Raw genomic sequence first — 18,425 nt, 5'->3', positions numbered from 1 at the left:
ATAAATGAAAGCTGTGAGTATGAGGGGTATGATTCATGAATATTACATGTACACCTTGTAATTTTGTTGTGAACTGTAAGATGTAAGATGTACTTTATTGGCTTTTCGCAGTTTACATACACTGAATTAAAAGACCAATGTACAGTACGTTTACAATTTACTCTGCTGTCGGCGTACATATAATCATATTCATATATAAAATCCGGTACATAAAACACTTTCTAGACAATATTGTTTCTCCAACAAAATTAGCAACATTCCGCAAATCATTCGCAAATATGGTGCAGAAAAATATAACGTTACTAGTAACCTATTACTGAACTGAACACTCCCAAGGCAAACACACCAAGATTCAGTAACCATACTGGTTAAGCAGTTTCGTGAGGTACGGTATTGGCGAGTTACTGAATCTCAGTGTATTTGCCCTAGGAATGTTCAGTTTGTGCCCATTACGTGTGCATCTACCCGAGATTTCGGATCTTCTACTCGGTAGCCAGTGTTCAAATTGGGAACCTAGCAGGGATCTGATGATTGATGGAATAATGTGGTGGGTCTTTGATCCCATTCATACCAGGATTCCCGAATCAGGAGTAATTTTTGGGGATTGATCCTGTTCAGTGTGACCGGTCTGAATCTGACCCTTTTCATAGCAGGATTCGCAAATCAGGAACCTGTGGGTGAATCCCGATTCGTGATCCTGCCCACTTGTAGTATCCTACATTTTGTAAATTCAATGTTCAGAATATTGTAACACATTCTATCTGCCTACTTTGTGATATTGTTGACCACACATGCTTGTAACAGACAAGACCATCTGTGTGGAGTGGAGTGCAGAGCTGGAGGAAGGCCCTGAGTTTGTGACAGCCTGTGAGAGTGTCGAGGACCTTAGGAATTTGATTGCCCAATTTGCACAGCCGAATGCTGAGGATATCCTGAAATGCAACAAGGTTTGTTTGGCAGTTCTACATCTTGTAAATTGTGGCATCAATTCAATGTTCAGAAGTTGTCCAGACTTGGTTAGACTTAGTTTTCATACATCCATAGCCACGTGTATGTCATTACCAGGGAAACAGGGCGTCCTCTAGGTGTCCAGCTGCAAATAAAGATTTCTTTGCCTTTCCAGTGTTGGGCATACTCTGGTTGCCTGGACTTTGACGCCCACTAGCGAATACCCTGATCTACAAGCACGGTTGTCATACACTCAGTCATGTAGTTTTTGTGTTTTGTGGCTTTTGACCATTTTCTACAGTTAGGAAAGTCGGCCCATCGTAAGCGCTGTGTGGTGGATCTGCACCAGGTCCTGCTGAACCTGCTGACCGAGCTGGAGCCATGGGAGCAGAAACTGGTCAAGGCTCGGACAAAGGCCAGGTGGGTGTTTTAATACTGAACTCTGTGTACATGATGTCCTTTTGACTCAACTGGCAGCAGTCTCACAGTTGACTTCCTCTTTCCGATTAGTTGGTAACTGGGTTCAAGTCCCACGATCAGGCTATCTCTGTTGGGGCTGCACTGTCTTTGGAGGGGAAGTTAAATGGTGGTCCCGTGTTCAGGGAGGTGCCAAAGGGGACGGGCACGCAACCCCATCCTTTAGAAATATACCCTGCTACTGAAACAGCCAGGAAACTTGCTACCTTACATGTATGTGCCACTAGGCACTACTTATAATTTGGGGTCTAAACAAACATGAAGAGGCAGTGGAACAATAGACAGCACTGTACCAGTCAGTGACCATCTGTCAATACTGACTGGTTCTACTTCAGCAGGTGATTATATACTGGTTGTGACTGCAAAGAACTTTCTTTTTGCAATGTGTTTTTGGATACTTGGTCAATTTACAGCTTTCATTTTCCCCTTGCTTTGGGCAAAAAATTGATGTTAAGTTTCCTGGCTGTTTCAGTATCAGGGTATATTTCTAAAGGGAGGGGTTGCGTGCCCGTCCCCTTTGGCACCTCCCTGAACACGGGACCACCATTTTACGTTCCTTCGAAAGACTAGCCAGCTGCTGCCCACCCGTGTGTCAGGGACCCTGGCAGCAGTATAATCAAATACTGGATACTACTAACAGCCTCCACTTTAATTTGGGACTTCCAGTTTAATTTGGGACTTACCTCCCACATTTCAGTCATCTTAAACCCAAATGGCTTGATATCACATATGTGAGGTAAAAGTGAGGTTAAGAATACGTAGCAGCTATTGATGACCCCCTGGGGATTAGCCAACTTCTGGAGAATTCTGGGGAATTCCGGCAATCTGAGCCAGAATTCCCCAGAATTCCATGAATCGAAGCTGGAATTCTGGGGAATTCCGGGAATCTGAGCCAGAATTCCCCGGAATTCTGAGGAACTGGAGCCAGAATTTTACAGAAGTCTGGGAACGTGAACCATGGGATATGGAAATTTTGTTGATAGCACTCTATTAGAACCCGCTGTGGCACGCACAATTGGCGAGGCTAGATCGTAAAGGTCTGGAGCAACTGCCATTCGGCGCCAAAGTGACTTCAATACAACAATTGCCCCATGTGCAGCCATAGAACTTTAGATTTAAAACCACTTACACCGTGAAGGACCCCTACTCTATTCGATAAGTGTGGTGGGTTCTTTAACGTGCCCGAGGTGTGGCTCTCCTAAAAAAATTGACCTTCATTTAACGTCCTTTCCGAGGAACGTCCCTAACTGAAGCTAGGTACATGTACTCATTTACACCTGAATGAAGTCTTTCCTAAGGGCACAACATTGGGACATATCGGTGGTTTCGAACCCGGGACCTCTCGGCTGTACGCGAAACACCATACCGATTGCGCTGCATAATGCCACAAATAATGGATTAGCTCCTTGTTAGTTGCCTAAGAGGCAATGAATCTTGGGGGTCTTGAGGCATGCTCTCTTACAATTTAGGCCATACCAATTAAATTTGTTGATTCTTGGATCTAAAAAAAAAAAGCTTAACTGGAAAAGACATATTAAAACCTGAGGACCAGGCCTTGGTGCACTTAATTCAATAGAGTGAATACAGTCATATTTAACTTTTCCTTTTTTCCTCTGCTTTTGCGATGTCTGCATCATATACAGTATCTTTATTATTAAATTTCCAAGAACCAACAATTTAGATTGGAGTGGCCTTATGAAATCCATTTGCTATATGCTATTTTCTGCATTGCATTGAGGAAGATTTTAAAGAGTTTAATCAGTCTTATTTTTGCAAACATTCTGTGGCACTGTTGACAACCTGATAAAAATTGTGTAAATTTGACATTTTTGTCTGTCAAAACACCAGTGTCATGAGGAATTGAATGGAGCTTTCAAGTTGGTAGTACATGTATGTAATGTGTCATTTACTCTTCACGGTGATAGTCGGGTGATGGACTACCGGTAGTCATTTACCAGAGTGAGGGGACAGATGACAGTTCTACAGATTCAAGTACATTTAGGTGGAAGAAGCTTTAAGACTACTAGTCAGACTCTTTCTCTTTGTAGTTTATTGGAACCTGATACATAGCTATAGAGTAGTTTTAAGTGGACAGCTATAGTTGTTTTAACTTAACACAAGTTCATATGCAGCTACTGTAGATGTGCAACAGTAAGGTGTGACAGCCTTGGTTATCGGCGGAGTTATGTAACCAGCCTGCTGCAGCTGTTGCCACACAAAGGCCAGTTATACTATCATACAGAACTGACACAGATTCTGCATGATGATTGTTTCTGTATCAATTAAACAGTGTAATGTTTGGGCATGTGAAAAGGACTATGGATTTGTCCAAACATCATTTCAGTTTCAAATTTGAAAGACACCCTGCCCTGTGGTTGTTAAAAATACTTGAATTCTGCAAGTCTGACTGGAAGGAAGAAGCATTTCCAGGAGGCTGCATGTACATGCATGACAAATTTCATTTGTCTCAATTATATGCTAGATTACAGTGTGTACCTTGCTAATCCTTTGGAGGCCCTCTCACCCCAGTTTGTTATGATAAGGCAATCCCACCAGGCCCTCTGGACTGGCTGACAGGAGAAACCAGTAGCCACATGTAGACCTGAGTTACACATGCTGTTAGGGGACACTTTTCATTCCATAAGATTAGGCATGACAGATCAGGACTTAACAATGGCCAGAGTCAGTATAAAACATAGCATCTATGTTATTCATCTACAAGAACTAGTATAATAACATTTTATATGTAATGTACTTGCAGTTGACTACTTTAAGGCTTCTCATGAAACTGTAGATTACTGGACTTGGGACATTTGTGATCATCTGCCTAAAACACAGCATGTTTTCAAAGTATAGGCTAAGAAAGGAATTATTTCTGAGGGACTGAAAACAACTGATCCTAGGCCTGGGATAACATCTGGTTGACCTTTTGGTCACCTTTCCTTTGCCAGGGACAGTCTGGACCAAGTGGCTAATCCCTTGTGGGTACATGTAGTGTACATGTACAGATCAGGTGCCCAGATATCAGAAATCAGAGTGAAGAACTAAGGATTGGAATTTTAACGTTACATTGTACTTTTTCTCTCTATCCCACTGTGGATTTACAACAGTTAGGTCTTAATCCCCTACCCTTCCAAGCCAAGCTGTAGTTGTACATCAGCAATCAATGATAGTCTATACTGAACAATTTGGATTGACTTTTCATTGTTTCTTTGCTATCTTCCGAGTGCCATGTAGCCAGTTGAAAATTAGAATGACCTTTGACCAATCTTACACATCCTGGTATGTTGACACAAAGTTATCTTTTTCTCAGCTAAAAGGAGGACGTGAATGCCATCAATTTGATTTTTTAGCTTTTTCCACCAGCCAAATTCTCCCTTCCATCTCTCCTTGGCCATTATCTTTGGGCCCAGACAAACTGAAACTGTATTAGATTAATAATTTCTAAGTCTATTGTATTCTTGTGACCTATAAGTGTAGGCTTCAGATAGTGGGTGTGGTGTGAGTGTATTGTCAACTTTGGGAATCAAATAGAACTGAAGGGAAATGGGAAGCTTGCTAGAGAAGGGAATTAACCAAGGAGAGTGCTCCCGGGGAAAATTTAATAGACTGAAAACTTTGTTGGATAAATTTGTTGAGGGCCTAGGTGGATGCCAAGGCTGCTACTCCTCTCTTATGAGATAGAAGAAGAAAAAAAGTGGGGACATAGCATCACTCTAATTAAGCCCCGTTCATGATTCAAGAAGTGAAATGGTTCGCCCTGTTCATGATTCAAAAAGTAAAACAGTTCAAACCATTTCAGTTTTCTTGCATTTTATTCTGAACTTCCACCCGAGATAGTCTGCAACGTTTCAGAATAAAACGATTTCGGGGAATTGTCATCATGAACGCAAAAGTGCCATGAAAATGTTTTGCCTCTGTGTTTATGACATCGTACTCCGGGTACGTGGGCTCATCGTTGACGGCATCTGTGACTCTTGGTGAGCAAGGTAAATTGGATATTTTGGTTGCATGTTTTTATATAATCTTGTTTTGACCTCCAACTCGAGTTCTTATATGGTTGACTAAGGAAACCTGGGAGTCTTGATATTCTGGGAAATCAGGAGATCCAGAGGAAACTTGATGGCGTATATCAGAACCAGGTGTACGAAGACATTTCAGGCCATGAAGGAATACAGCTTCAACAGGGCAGTGCCTATAGAAGACAACTAACGTACAACTCTTGGTTAGCTTGGAAAAGTGAAAGTTTAAGCTGGCGATTGGATGTTTTGGCCGCGTTTTTGAATCGTAAAATGTAATGTTACGGTCACCAATTTGAGGCGGTGCGGGATCACAACAGACTTTGCATAAATGAGATTTGATGTAAACCTTTCTGAGCGTGGGTGTAAGTTTGTATCGTAAACGCAAAATGTAAACTGTTTCAGATCTGATTTTAGCCAAAACGAATCAAATCGTTTTGATTTTTGTATCATGAACGGGGCTTTTAAGCGTTGAGTCCTTTTGCATACAATCCCTGCACTAAGTTTCCCTCCAAATATGGAAAAGGACCAATGGGAAAGCAGAACAGGATCTGGAAAGCTTAAAATTAATCTGTGGCCCACCTTCTTGGTTACTGGGGGGCTGTAGTGCACTACGTTGAATTTTGCTGAAGTGTGATGGGTTAAGCCGCTTCAGGCACTTTGCACCTAAGGCTTAGACAGGACACATTGTACTTGCTCATTGAGCCTTTACCACCATGGAAGCCACAGAAAAGGCGAAACTAGTCTGGATGTGGGCTTGAATAAAGTTCTAAACTAGAACATGCGGCTACTTTCTGAAGATACGGTGTGGGTGTGTACGGTTGGCTCGAGTTTGCCCACTATTTTGCCTAGTCATTAGAGTAGAGTTAGGCTAGTGCATATATTGTGTTTTATTTTTAGTTACCCTGATACATGTAGCAGGACTGACAGTTCCAGTTAGCTAGCTTTAATTGTCTAATCTACTTTCTATGGTTAAAAGATTCAACCATCAAGATATCTTGCCTGGCTATAAAGCTCTCCCTCCCTAGGCCTTTGTATCCTATATGAATCAGCTGTATTTGTTGTAAAAGTATTTAGGCTGGAAATTGTCTGGAAAAGATAGAAAAGCTTTTCTCACACAACAAAAAGAGTACAGTCATTTCCGTAGGGTGAACTCGGAGTGGACAAATTTAAAAGAAAGTGCAATACGTACTTGCAAAGCGTACTAACTTGAACTTTTGAAAAAACAATGAGCCTGAACCAAACCCTCACATCTGTTTGGAGATTACCAGGGGCTCTCTGTGAAACTGCCTGGCCAGAGTCAAATGTCTTTTCCAGAAACGTGCCTCTACAGTATAGGGCTACCATCTGGTGAGGCTGCTAAGGCGCACTTTAGACCTACAATGTTATAAGGTCGTACGATCATCGTCGTAGGCGACGGTTTTCTTTACACACACGGTCAGGAAATATCATGGGACCCCCGCGGCGCAGAATTCCATTGATGTGTGCGTGTGACTCAAAGTGAACTCTTGCGCTCAAATTCAAAATGGCGGGGGAACCGCTTGTTTTCGTCAAAAGATGAAGCTTTTACTGACTTTGCAACAACTGTTGCCCTGCAGATGAGACGTTGAGAACGGTGCTTAACAAAGAAAGAGATTGAGGCTGGTACAGAGACGGACAGGATTTAACCCGAGTTCATGGCCGCCGCCGGGGATGTCCCGGGGATCGAGGAATAGGGGCCTACTAGAGAAGTAGCCTCTGGTAGCAGGGCGTCGCGCCGGAATAACCGGTTTCGGATGAGAAAAATATGTCTCCATTGCTAACTGCATGCATATTTACAAAGAAAACGATAGAAACTTTCCTTCCCGGACAGGAAACAGCACGCTGTAGGCTTATTAGCATATCACCCACTTCCGTCGCCGGCGACGATTCTTCTTTAGACGAGAAAAACACAGCCACAGGCCCCCCCGCTGAACGTCGTGCGACTGGGTCCGAGGTGGTCGCACGACATTTCGAGGATTTCCCGTTTATTGCCGTCGTACGATTGTTTTGATCGTCTTTAGACGGCCAAAAAATACCGTCGCCGGCGACGTCGCCCACGACGATGATCGCACGACTCTAAAATGTCGTAGGTGTAAAGAGGCCCTAAGTGGCACCCACAGTTCAAGCATGTCCAATCAAACCTCAGTACACCCTTTAGTTCAGGGTACATGCCTGGCTGCATGTAGGATGGCCTATATGCTAGCTCATGGTACAGAAAACTTCTTATAGCACAATTTCTTATGATATATATAGGAATGGAAAGAACATTTTAATCTTCATAGATTCACTTCGGATCACTTACTAAGTCCATATATAATTGATCCGATGTCCTATTCACAGTGATAAGAATTGGGATCATCAATTTTGCAAGTAAATTATTACATACATGGCTTAGTAATATTTGCAAATTGAACATTTACAAAAAGTAGGATCATCATTCAGATGTTTCCAATGGACTGGATTCCCATCACAGGGGATTCCCATGGAAACTAGGCCATGGAGAAAGAAGATACAGCTTGACCCCTTGCCCCCTCACACAGACTGGTAAGTGCAGGTTCCCCTGAGGTTTGTTGGAATTTAGCCTGGGCACACACTGGACAGTGTACCCTGTGTGTTGATGCACCTCTGAACACTTTTGAGTTGTAAAGAACCCTTTACAAAGCATTGAAAACTCATTGGATAAAACTTGAAAACAATTTTGCAAAACAATTAATCTAGAATATCAAGATGAATGAACAGCAAGTCACTTAAAATGAGGCCAATACAGTAACACAAATAGGCATGTACACGTACTGTTGTACATTTTCAAATCAAGCTAGAAAGCTTGGAAATGGTAAACAACAGTTGTTGTGAGTGTGAAATGATCCATTGGGACTTAGAGCTTGAAAAAAAAAAATTAATACATTGGGAAACAAATATCATAATTATAAAGCAATCATCTGAGATTCAGAAGGTATCTTCACAGCTAATAGCCTCAAGTTAGTAAACACTAGAGTAGAGTAGAGTTGATTCCGCCAGGTAGGAACTCTGGTTCCAGCTAGACTTATATTATATACTCTGTTTAAAATGTGGCAACCTGGTATTGAGTACCCCCAGTGAGTTGAAGTAACTGCATACTCTAATAAGTGTAAGCTTATTGTGGAGCCCAAATAGTCAAGTCAAGTCAAGTCAAGGTAGAGCCTTGACTAATCAATTCTCAAGCTTGCTTCACTACCCCTCAGGATCTCTCAGGTCAGGTCTGGCATGTCTAAAGTTCAGTTCAAACTGCTAAACTCAGTCATTATGAACAAGGTCAATAATATTCTGTGGTGTAGTCATATCTAAAAAAATGTACAGGGTTAGGTTTACATTGAATGTAAATGGAGGTTTAAGGTATCACAAAGTCTGTAAGGCAAAAGCACTGACCAGTGGCAGGAGCAGAATTGGGTCAAATCATGCTTTGGTGACACACAAAAAGTACAGTGACTTTCAAATTTGTACAGTGACTTTCAAATTTGTACAGTCAAATAAAAAGTACAAAACGGAATTAGAAAAGTGATAGGATTCAGCTCCCCCTCCAAGATACATTGAAAAATTATTGATTTTGAAAGAGTTATCCTTCTACCTTCTAGCAGTATCAGAATGTTAGGTTATTAAATGTTTGAGTGGCACGCCCATGGCATTGACTGTTACCAATTCTGCAATATTGTCTAGCTGTCTGTTCAGCAAAAGAAAGCACGAACACAAAACAAATTATATATGGATGACATCCGCGCTCGCATCAATTTTCGTCCAATTGAATTTTTTTTGTACAGCTTTCGGCCATAGTGCAAATCGTAATATGCAGGTGTAAAGTGAGAAAATACTCCTTTAACTTAAATTGCCAAAAAAATTTTTTCGGAAAATGGATACTAAATGTCTTACAATAGTGGAAAAATGTTTCCGTGGTCATTTTTGTTGATTGGCTTGGCCTCGCAAGCTCCGCCTTCAACATACTGGTCCTTAGCAGGCCAGCCTCAGGACCCAGCTCAGATGTGGTGTAAATAGACAGACTGTACCAAATACACATGTGGGCCTCCTTGTCACAAGCTAATTAGTCAAGCCTCCTTATCCTTAGATAAATAGAGGTGGTTCACTGAAACAACAATTGTAGCTACTGGTACCACTAGTCAGCTGACACTGAATGTTTTATCCCCTGCCCAAGCCTGATGATAGCCAAGTGATAGCTAAAAATGTTGAATGTCCTTAGCACCAAAATCCTTCCCCTATTCTAATGAATGGTACAATGTACCGTGAATGATGAAGCTCCATGCTTCAAATTTATGGCAAACCTCAGGTAAAGCTCATTGTTCCAGAAAGTGCAAGGCCCCCTCCTATCTTGTACATTGTACATTGTACTGGTCATGACTGAACTGCAACTATTTAGCTACAGGCTATGAGGTATATAAAGAAAGAAAGTAAAAAAGAGGACAGAGGGAAGAGTAGAGATCATTCTTCTAAAGAGGAAATAAGCGTCATGTAACGGTATTTCCACAAGCTGACGTCCACCACCTTCCAACCTGGTTGTGTGTCGCTTCAGCGGGGGGCATGACAGTTCCTCTGTTTAAAGAGAAACCGACATGGTGACGGTAATAGGAGGTCATGGGTCAAATGCTAATAACATGTTGATAAATCCTCACTAGTAATAGAAAAATGTTTTTCTTTATTCTAAATCATTTTTGCCATTGTCATTAAAAGTTGTTGAATGCTGCAAGACAGTGCAAGTGCAATGGCCTGCCACCAGTGACTGCTTCTTTGGTGTTCTCCTATGAGTATGACCCGATCAACGTGCCTGGCTTGCACTACCGCCAGCGTGGCGAGGACAAATGCCAGGTTCAAGCCTGGGCATTGCCTGTCGCTGTACATTTTCCTCATCTCCTTCTTTGTTGGACGTGTAAGCAGGAAAAACGCGGGTACCAAACTTTGAATATGTGAACGGCTGCAGGATGAAAACAAGCGGCTCTTCTCCCGCCATGTGCAACGGTAATATCCTGCGCCACGAGTGGCCCGTTGTGCTTCCGCCTGTGTGTCGATCAAACTCTATTAAGACAACCGTCGCATGACGGTATACTGTCACCAGCCTAAAGCAGGCCTTTTAAACTGTACAATTTTTTTTTCAGGTGTCAACAGTGCCACTTTTCTGGCAAAGTCAAATTTTGAAATTTGTTCCTAGATCAGTCTCAGCCTCTCTCGAGTGGACGTTTATCTATCATAAGGCCGAGTCTGAGTGGATCTATCACAAGTCCACAACAATTTTATTTGTTGCTTCTTAGATTTTTTTCAGGAAAAAAAAGGAGTGACAGGGCGAAAAATAGAAAAATAAGAAGATCTTTTAAAAAATCTGGGGTGAAGATACAGGCTTACATAACGTAAAGAACAAGAGATTAGAGAATTATTGAAGTTTTCAGCTTTTCATGGCACATTTTCTGCAATGTGAATCCCTTCCTATATATGATCTAGCACTACAATTCTGGTGCTAACTGAAGACTTTGCCAATATGACTACTCTCCCATTTCTTTAGTAAACAGAATAAAGCATCAAAATACACTTTCTTGGAAAATGACTGAAAAATTACAATGGAGTATTGTTGATCTAATAACACTAAACATGCTTATTATGATACGGGTACATTTATCATTAACATAGTGGTAAAATCTGTCCATTCCTTAGATCAAACAACAAAAACAATGTAGTCTCACTTCCCAAAAGTAAATTGTATACCCCAGGTCCCCGATAGATATTAACAAATTATCTCAGTTCACTTGGATTGTGCGACACCTTTAAAGACTTTTCAATACCCTATTCAATCCAATTTGCAGTCCGTGATCAATAAGATGGCCGGCTGATGTTTAAATCCAGTTTCGGTGCACAGCGACCATCGGCTGACACAGAAATCCCTCAAAATCTTGTGCTGATCGAGCAAACACTGGGTGTTTTACGGCTGATAATGTCATTTACTTTAAAGCTTGTAGACTCGTTGTCCAATCGTTTTCTGACCAATGTGACAGATTGTTTGAGGAGAGCCACACCTCAGGCACGTTAAAGAACCCACCACACTTATCGAATAGAGTAGGGGTCCTTCACGGTTTAAAATGTACAGCTGCACATGGGGCAATTGTTGTATTGAAGTCACTTTGGCGCCGAACGGCAGCCGCTCCAGACCCTTACGATCTAGCCTGGCCAATTGTGCGTGCCACAGCGGGTTCTAATAGAGTGCTATCAACAAAATTTCCATATCCCATGGTTCACGTTCCCAGACTTCTGTAAAATTCTGGCTCCAGTTCCTCAGAATTCCGGGGAATTCTGGCTCAGATTCCCGGAATTCCCCAGAATTCCAGCTTCGATTCCTGGAATTCTGGGGAATTCTGGCTCAGATTGCCAGAATTCCCCAGAATTCCCCAGAAGTTGGCTAATCCCCAGGGGGTCATCAATAGCTGCTACGTATTCTTAACCTCATTTTTACCTCACATATGTGATATCAAGCCATTTGGGTTTAAGATGACTGAAATGTGGGAGGTAAGTCCCAAATTAAACTGGAAGTCCCAAATTAAAGTGGAGGCTGTTTACTACTACTACTACATGTAATCTCTTGTAGTCATCCCATTGGCACCCATCATTCAAGATCATCAGATCCCAGAAAAAATTAGGGTGATGTTAATGAATCTGAAGGTGATCCTGGAAATAATATTTGTGGTGTGTGCAGGAATTGTTGTTCATCAATTTTCATCCTCATCAACCTAGCTAATTTTTGTTGTTGCTTTGAACCAAAGATGGACCCAGATCTTTAGCAATTATCAAATTAGAACCCATATTTAGATACCAAGAATGGCTGCATCATCACTTATGAGTCTATATGGTCCAGGCATCATTCAGTTGCTGGATTATCAATCAATCAATCAATCAATAATTTATTTCGACAGGAAAAATGCTCTGTTGGCCTTAGCCATTCTTCCCAGAGGTCCAGTTTGGTGGGGAGGGTGTCACGGAAAACACAGATAATAGATAATTACAAAAAGATATACACAAATACCTAATATAATCAGCACGACTTATCACAGTCTGTAAGTCACAGTCCGTATCCTTTGTCACAGTCTGTAAATCCTCAAATTTTGTATTTTGTCTTTGAAAGGTCTCGTTATTGATTGTTTACTTCTTTATCAGATTTTAAAATCTGTGATGAAATTTTACAAATGTAAGTTGATTTTGTATTCATAAAAATGTGGTCTTTTAGAAAATAACACCAGTTTATTTCTGCTGTTGAGAAGGCTGTATTCACCTTTCTTTAAATCTGTTACCATATATAGTCAAACCTGTATTAGCGGTCACCTTTGCATAGCGGCCACCCGCCCATAGTGGTCACTTTTTGTCGGTCCCTTGGATTTTTCCCATTGACATAAGCATTAAGAATTAGGCTATAGCGGCCACCTGTCCAACGCGGTCGCGGCCAGACGATTTTAGGTCCCGCGAGTTCAGTGACACTGCCGATAACGGTCACGGCGCGCCGGTAGAAGCAGCATCGCCACCGCAAAATCTTCAAAATCTTCATTTTTTCACGCAGTTATCAAATTTATGCGGCCTCAACTGGATAGGATCATAATAAAGAAAACCAGAATGTTTTATCTTTGTTAGAAAATCCATGGTTTGACGCGAAGTCAAGTATAGTTTTCTTCACATGGCTTGCGTTTGTACATCGTGGTAAAATTGACAATTTCTGTGCATTTCGACTGGACAAATATTACGGCAGCCTTTTGGAAAATACAACCCACACATGTACCTGATGCGGTAAGTTCGTGAAATGTTTGAATGCCGGCCCAATTTCCGTTTTCACCGGGAATTCATTCAAATTGTGCTCAAAACGTGTTTCGCGCAATTCTCAAAATGGCGCTGATACAAACTGGATAGGTAGCAGCATAAAGGTCAACGGAAGACACCACTGTTACGGAGGTATAATATACTAAATTTATTTTGCTGCAAAGTATCACTGAGGATAATTACTAAACCAAAAGCTTCAAAATGAATGTGTATAATACTACTATGATGTAAAATTTGGGCTGTTGCAATTTTCTGAAAAGACAAAAAGCCCTCAAAAGAGCGACCTTCTTCTGAGTACCCTATTAGCATAATGGTAGATGCTGATCAACACAAGCCACAACAAGAGACTGAGGAAAATTGTCGCCACGATTTTATGTTTGAAAACGGTCGAAAACGAACAGTAAGTGACAACTGAGCAACATGTATTTTGTTCTTATCTAACTACGAGTAAAAGAACAACAATCGAACTTCTAAAATGTGCCTTACCTGTTTACATGTGTACTGTACGGTGAATAAATGTATCTCAGTGGGTACTGAAAATATGTGTCACTCGTGGTCAATTAATCAACATTTTCTCCATAGCGGCCACCTGTTCTTAGCGGCCAGTTTTGGCCAGTCCCTTGAGTGACCGCTATAGACAGGTTTGACTGTATATTTAAAAAAGAGAAGAAATTATTTAAGATGATGTTAAGAGTAATAGATATTAGCAGTATCCTCTGACAGTGTGCAGTGTCTAACTATTCTTTTCAAGTGCTCATTATTTCTCTTTAATTTTTTCATCTTCATCAATAAACGAAGGCCATGTTTAGCCAATTGTAGTATTCAGCCAATCTTAGTATTCACCTTAAAGTAAGGGAAGATTTCAGTGTGCCTGAGTCAACGTTCCTTTTATTTCAGAAATAAACTGCTTTGTGAGTGGCGAGACTTCCAGTCTACACCACCCAGCAGTGAGGAGGTCATAGACATATGGGGGGATAGTGAAGAGGAAGTGATGGAAGCAGAAGATGAGGAACTGCAGGAGGAAGGAGGTACCAATGAAGATGAGGAGGAAGTGGATGGAGAGGAGGCATACTCTGAGGAGGAATGGTCCATTGATAGCAAGCATACAGGGTCTGTCGTTACTAAGGGAGAGTTAGGTAGACTTCGACCAAGAAAGAGAATATTTGCAAGAGAGACACAGACTAAGCCGACAGTAAAGGGAGAAGCAATGGTGAAGGAGCCAGTAGCTGCAGCCAGTAACATTTGGGGCTCATTGAAAGGCTCCACCGGCCAGTTGTCTGCCTCAGGGTCCCAGCCCCAGACAGCAGCACAACTCCTCCTGTCTATGAAAACCAAATGCAGTATAGCCTCACCACAGTCAGCACAAAAAGCTGTGACTGTTAACAAGGTACCCAGTCAGATGGTATACCAACTCCACCAAAACAAGGAGAGCAATACACTGCCAATAATCCAGCCACAACAGGAGGGAATAAGAATTCTCTGTCCCAAGATACCTACTGTCACAGGTCAACATGTTCAGCAAATTCTACCTTCCAACCCAGCAGGTGCCACGCCTCCGAAGGTGCCAGCCCTGCACATGTCTACGGAGCAGCAGACTGGTGCAAAGGGGGTCAAAGGAAGCTCCAAAGTGCCTCAGATCCTCCAGTTGCAAACGAGTGGTTCAAGTCAACCTATATATTTACTCCAGCAGGTCAATGAGCAAGGGCATGTGGTGTACCTCCAACTCCAACCTACCTCCAACTCTGGAACAACTGCCGTTTCCAAAACAGTCCCAAGCCTGTCAAACTTCATTACAACTAAGCCAAAAGGAAACAGTAGTCTTGTTGGCTCTCAAGTGAGTAGAGCTAAAATTCACCCTGAAACTTGGGAAGGAAATGTTACGTCTACACTTACCATGCAGCAGCACTCTAATCTTGTGGTAAAGAAGTCAAAAATTGAAGAAGACTTGGCATTTCCTCACAGTTCTGGCAAAGGGCTTCAGACTCAGGTGACCCCCGGGTTATCTACCACATCTGCCCAACAACATCACACTGCTGTGGGTCATCTACACCCAGTACCAAGAACAGCCTCCACAGCTGCTGCAGGTGACGTCAATGTTGTCTCCACCCATCTGAAGCCTACTGTGCTTCAGCAGAATTCCAGGATGCCACCAATAATTGCAAAATCATTTATGGCAGGGTCAGAAGTATGTCCAGGTGCTGCTCAGTTGGCTAAAGCTGTGCCACAGCTCACAGCTCAGCAGCAGAAACAAGCAACAAAAGTGGTGCTATCTAATATAAGCCAGGCTCAGTCCACTTTACAACTGAGGCCAGCAGCTGCACAACTGGTACAGAGAGGCTTGAAAATTGTTTCTGCAGACATACCACAGAATCAGACCAACTTACACAATATACCTGCAGCAACACAGTTTATTAAGACAGGAATCCCAACTGGTAAGATGTACCCATTGACAACACCCTTCGCTGCAGGAGGTGCAAAGGTTGTCCATGCATCAACATTGACACCAATGGTACAGCATGAAAAACCAGCACCTCTAGTCAGTCCCAGCACTTCCCAGTCTCAGCAAAGGTTGCAGCTTGTACAGCTGAAGTCTGTCCCCGTACATGGCAAAACTCAGGGCCAAGTTACACAAACAGTTCCCCAGACACACAGCAACCTAGCTACAACTAATACTCCAGCACAAGTCATGCACTTTAAATTAAGCCCAATGGTATTGAGTCCAGTGCAAAGTATGTCACAGAAGGATTTAGGTGGCTCATCAAATGTTGCTGGTTCACAACATTCTATTCAGGCTATGAACTTGAACCCAAACCTTCAGTTGTCGAACAGTACAGCCACCACAACAGTGACAGCACCTCTCAAGTCAGTCACCAGGGGGCATGTCAGCCAGCCATCGCTGCATCCCCAGCTGATAGTCAATCCCCCAGTGCGACCAGTTCTTCAAACTTCCAGTCTGGTAACTGCAAATGGAGTGTTGCTTCAACCTCGGGTTAAACAGGGAGGAATGCCAGTACCTGAAAGTCCAACTGCTGTACTTGTCAGCCATGGATCACATCAGCAAATAATGAAACAACCAACACAGGCACACCATCCAGCAGTGCCTGCCTCCGTCAGTTTTGTCAAATCTACCCCTGCAGTAATGCCCTTGCCTCAGCAAAAGGTAGTGTTTTCATACTTGAAAACAAACAATACCTCGGTAACATCCGCCATCAGCAATGCCAGTACAACCATCCAAGAACTATCTGTAGGCATGCAAACCAGGCAGGTAGCACCACTCCTAGCTGTGAGGGATGGAAGCAAAACTGTGGGACTAGCAAAAGAGCCAAAGCAAAAAGAGGTACTGCCAAATGCCAACAATATCCATGGACAAAATGTTTTAACATCTGTCAGAGAAACCGTACAAGTCCCACCTTCTAAGATACAAAATGTCTCTGTAAGTCCAGGTCTGGAGGCTGCCCCAAAACTCCTTGGCAGTCCACAAGGAGCTCCCTTGGCGTACCCTCATCCAGTGGTGGATTCCTCCAGTTCAGCTATGCCACTTCAAACTCGTACCTCACTGGCAAATTACACTGCAGCTAATCATTCTGCTGGAAGACAACCTACCCTGACCATCTCCCCATCCCTACTGCAGGGACTGCCTGTCCACACTGCAGGGGGGTTGCACTATGTGCAGCTTCTGCTGAACCAGGGTGGTGTGAAGACCATGATAGCAGTACCAGTCCAGGTGCAGCCTGGAGGGAAAGTCATCATTCCAACTGGCACTGTGAACAGCCTACAGACAGCTGTACCGGGCTGTTCAAACACAGCTTCTCGGGTCTTCTGTGCACCCTCAGGGCAACAAACTGTGACATCACACCTTCAGGGACATGTGAGTCAGTCAAAGTCATCAGGTCAAGTGTTGACAGACACCGCTTTGATGGGGCAAAGGCAGCCTGGAATTCAAGCAGGTGCCATAAGCTTAACTTCCACTGGAACTACCAATCCTACCTTACCTGCACCGGTGTCATGCACCGGGATATCACCTGGAGGTCAGAATGTGTTAGCTTCCTCTGTAGTGTTAGACACAAACAGAACTACCCATGTGTGTCGTGTGGAGCTGGCCAGCACTTTTTCCTCAGTACCCACAAACCCACAGCCATCCACTGGAGCGGCTACCCAAGTCGTGTCACGTACCTTGAGTGTACCTATTATGAGTCCCAATGTTGTGTGCGTTGGAGCAGCAAAAACACAAACCCCTGAAAACAATGTGGATACACAATCAGTATCAAAGTCTGCATGAGATATAGTACAGACATCCAAGCATGTCTTATCAGTCATTTCAATCAGGATTCTGACATAAATGTAGTCACATGATATTAAGTGATTTGCACCTACATCCTTTGAAACACTAGAATATATTCTAAAGGGCTCATCAGCAAGGAAGGCTGTTTTTTAATCATTACAAAATTGTTATGATGCTAAGCAATTCACTGTAGAAAGCAATAATAGCAACTGAAAAATTCTAGGCTACCTCAAAAATACTGCAGCGTTTCCAGTGAGAAATGTATTCTCCCGAAAAAAACTAGATCTCTCAGGTTGTTTAGCTGCAATGGTGGTTGTTGGACTGTAATGACAACTGTCCAGCAAGTATATATATATATAGGAAGAGTCCATTCTGCTTGTCATAGTTTTTTCAAAAAAAATGCTTATCTTCAAGTGCCAGGATGTACAACTTTTACCCCTCTTCAGTATGAAAACTAACGAGTTGTCCAGATGTCTGTATCTGTATCTATATAGCCGGTATAACCGCCATTCGGCGTAACACACCAGCTTCGCAGGCACGCGGCGCGGCAGCAGCTGGTTATATTACACCGAACGACCTGTCACGTCTAACCTCCGCATATCTAACTGCATGCATTGTTTAAAGCTATCTAATGAGGATGCTTCCACTGTACTTGGTTGTAACGAGTTCCACTCTACGATCGTTCTAGGAAAATACGAATTTTTAAACACATCAATCCTAGGTTGAAAAGTCTGATACTTAAAGGCATGGCTATTTCTTGTCCTTTTCTGAGCTGCTGTATCTATGTCATTTATTGAAGGGAAATATTTGTGTATTTACTTGCAAATAGCCTTTTTGTCATTCAGTCT

The 18,425-nt window shown here is 42.5% G+C and overlaps 1 protein-coding gene across 2 annotated transcripts in view; it reads left to right on the top strand.

The window, feature by feature from the left end:
* The window catches only part of LOC136444409 (uncharacterized bromodomain-containing protein 10-like), a 29,412-nt gene extending 11,365 nt beyond the window's left edge, over window positions 1-18,047 (top strand). For both annotated transcript variants that reach the window (XM_066441952.1, XM_066441953.1), the window contains exons 8-10: window positions 805-947; window positions 1,250-1,368; window positions 14,193-18,047. In XM_066441952.1, the coding sequence (XP_066298049.1) occupies window positions 805-947; window positions 1,250-1,368; window positions 14,193-17,574 (3,644 nt within the window). In that variant the 3' untranslated portion in view covers window positions 17,575-18,047. The remainder of the gene's footprint in view (window positions 1-804; window positions 948-1,249; window positions 1,369-14,192) is intronic.
* Window positions 18,048-18,425: the final 378 nt, after the last annotated feature.

The sequence above is a fragment of the Branchiostoma lanceolatum genome, chromosome 11 (assembly GCF_035083965.1).
Source record: "Branchiostoma lanceolatum isolate klBraLanc5 chromosome 11, klBraLanc5.hap2, whole genome shotgun sequence".
In the NCBI taxonomy this organism is placed as follows: domain Eukaryota; kingdom Metazoa; phylum Chordata; class Leptocardii; order Amphioxiformes; family Branchiostomatidae; genus Branchiostoma; species Branchiostoma lanceolatum.
This window is presented reverse-complemented; position numbering and strand designations above follow the sequence as displayed.